The sequence below is a fragment of the Humulus lupulus genome, chromosome 5 (assembly GCF_963169125.1).
Source record: "Humulus lupulus chromosome 5, drHumLupu1.1, whole genome shotgun sequence".
Lineage (NCBI taxonomy): Eukaryota > Viridiplantae > Streptophyta > Magnoliopsida > Rosales > Cannabaceae > Humulus > Humulus lupulus.
In genome coordinates this window covers 197147736-197149526 of record NC_084797.1, presented here as the reverse complement: position 1 = coordinate 197149526, position 1791 = coordinate 197147736, and the positions used below count along the sequence as shown (strand labels likewise).

Genomic DNA, 1791 nt, shown 5'->3' with positions numbered 1-1791 from the left:
GCCTCGGGTCTTACCCCGATCATGGCTATAAACTGCTTTTTGAAATCTTTTGATAGTTGATCCTAAGACGTGATTGAATGTCTCTTATATTTTTCGAACCAGTTTTTTGCTGGCCCTGTAAACGATGCTCGAAATGACATGCATCTGAGGTCGTAACCTACATTACTTGCTCTCATTATGGTGTTAAATGTACTCAAATGACTGTACGGGTCGGATTTCCCTTCAAAAGGAGGGACATGAGGAATCCGAAAACCTTGAGGAAACAGAGTGTTGGAAATATGGGGAGCGAATGGTTCGAGCTCCTCATGAGAATCCTCATCCCGACTCCAACCTCGCTCATTCTGCAAGAGCCTAAATGCCCTTTCCAGCTGATCAATTCTTTCTTGAACCGGGTCCGCAAGGGGTCTTGCCTGAAATTGGCTATCATTGATCACAATTCCAGGCTTGCGCCTTCGCAGGGGATCTTTGCGCCCATTTAGGTGATCTCTCAGGTCCGGTTTTGATGGATTACCATTACCTCGATTCTTATTCAGGTGCTCCCGCAGGTCGGAGCGGTTCCTATGGTTTCCAGTATTTCTTCATCCTTGATCATACATGCTGACTGATCTGGCATCTCCGGAGTCCTCACTGGTGAGGCTTGTCGCATGATTGTTCCGAGACGGATTTCTTTCATGCTGCCTCGTCTCTGCGGTGCGAGATCGAGACATTTGGCTTTTCGCAGGCTGATCGCCTCTCCGTTCTCTAGTAGCCTCTCTATTCCCCTGTTTCCGTCCTGCCCGCCTCGCCTCATCACCCCGAGTTGGTTTTACGTTCCTCCGAGGTGGTGAGGGGTATCTTATTGGTGACGGCGGAAATTGTATGGGTGACGGTGGCTACCAACCATTTCGGGGCCTAGATGGCCCCGAGTTCGCCCATGCTGACTCGGCAACATTCTGCGTATTACCAGGAACCTGAGTCCAAGCCTCTGTAGGGGCTCGATTATTCCCAGTTTCTTCTGGTAACTCCGCAGTCGAGTTAGGCGAAGCCCTGGCCTGAGTGTTTCTTCGGGGTCTCAAGGGTGCACGTTGCTTTGCTGGTGGCGGAGGTTGCTTCGCTCCTCTTGTGGCAGCGTTTTTCCGAGGTCGCCCACGAGGCCTGCGGGGAGGAACATGAACATCTCGCGGAGGTGGATCTTGGTTCTCCTGCGAAGGTTGAGGCTGAGCCGCCTGCGCTTCTACGGCTAGCCTAGCCAACTCTTCGTTCCGCTTCTTGGCTTCAACCAACTGTTTTCTTAACTGTCAGTTTTCAAGTTCCACAATGGGGACGTACCGTTCAGGATTATAGTACATGTCCTCATCATCCCTTGGAGCCGGAGGTGCTGGAGGTCCTCGAGAATTGGAGGACTCACTTCTCTCATCAGGTTTAGGATTCGTCATCGGTTGCTTCCCAGGGCGTTGTGGATAGTTTTCTTCAGGAATATTGTGATCATTCACAGCCATAGCTGATCAGGGATTGTATTGCTTAAGGCTCTCAATGAAAGCACCAAACTGTTGACGCCGTTTTTCGTCAAATTAAAATGTAGAGCACGTAAACAATAAAAACTATGGAAAAGATGAATAGTATAGTAGAATAATGAGGATTTTTTACGTGGTTCAGCAGTTAACTCAGCCTAGTCCACGAGTCTTTTTTATTAGGACTTTGGAGTTTTCTGGAAATCCTTCAGGGATGAATTCTCCAGAAATTCTCTCAAGATAACAAAATTCCATCCCCTCTAAGTGTCCATGATCTACCTATTTATAGAGGGTTCTCAGA

The 1791-nt window shown here is 48.5% G+C and overlaps 1 protein-coding gene across 1 annotated transcript; it reads right to left on the bottom strand.

Annotated features, from left to right (window-relative positions):
* Positions 1-872: 872 nt before the first annotated feature.
* LOC133779830 (uncharacterized) lies at positions 873-1478 on the bottom strand. Its single transcript, XM_062219733.1, has 2 exons — positions 1388-1478; positions 873-1252 (listed from the first exon to the last, which is right to left on the bottom strand). Exons 1-2 carry the CDS (start codon positions 1476-1478, stop codon positions 873-875), a joined length of 471 nt encoding a protein of 156 aa, XP_062075717.1.
* Between the last annotated feature and the right edge of the window lie 313 nt (positions 1479-1791).

Excerpts from the sequence above, each read along its gene's own strand:
- LOC133779830 (XM_062219733.1), bottom strand. The coding sequence starts at position 1,478 with ATGGCTGTGAATGATCACAATATTCCTGAAGAAAACTATCCACAACGC. Across the intron at positions 1,253-1,387 it reads TCCTAAACCTGATGAGAGAA|CCAAGAAGCGGAACGAAGAG; the intron begins GTGAGTCCTCCA and ends AGTTGGTTGAAG.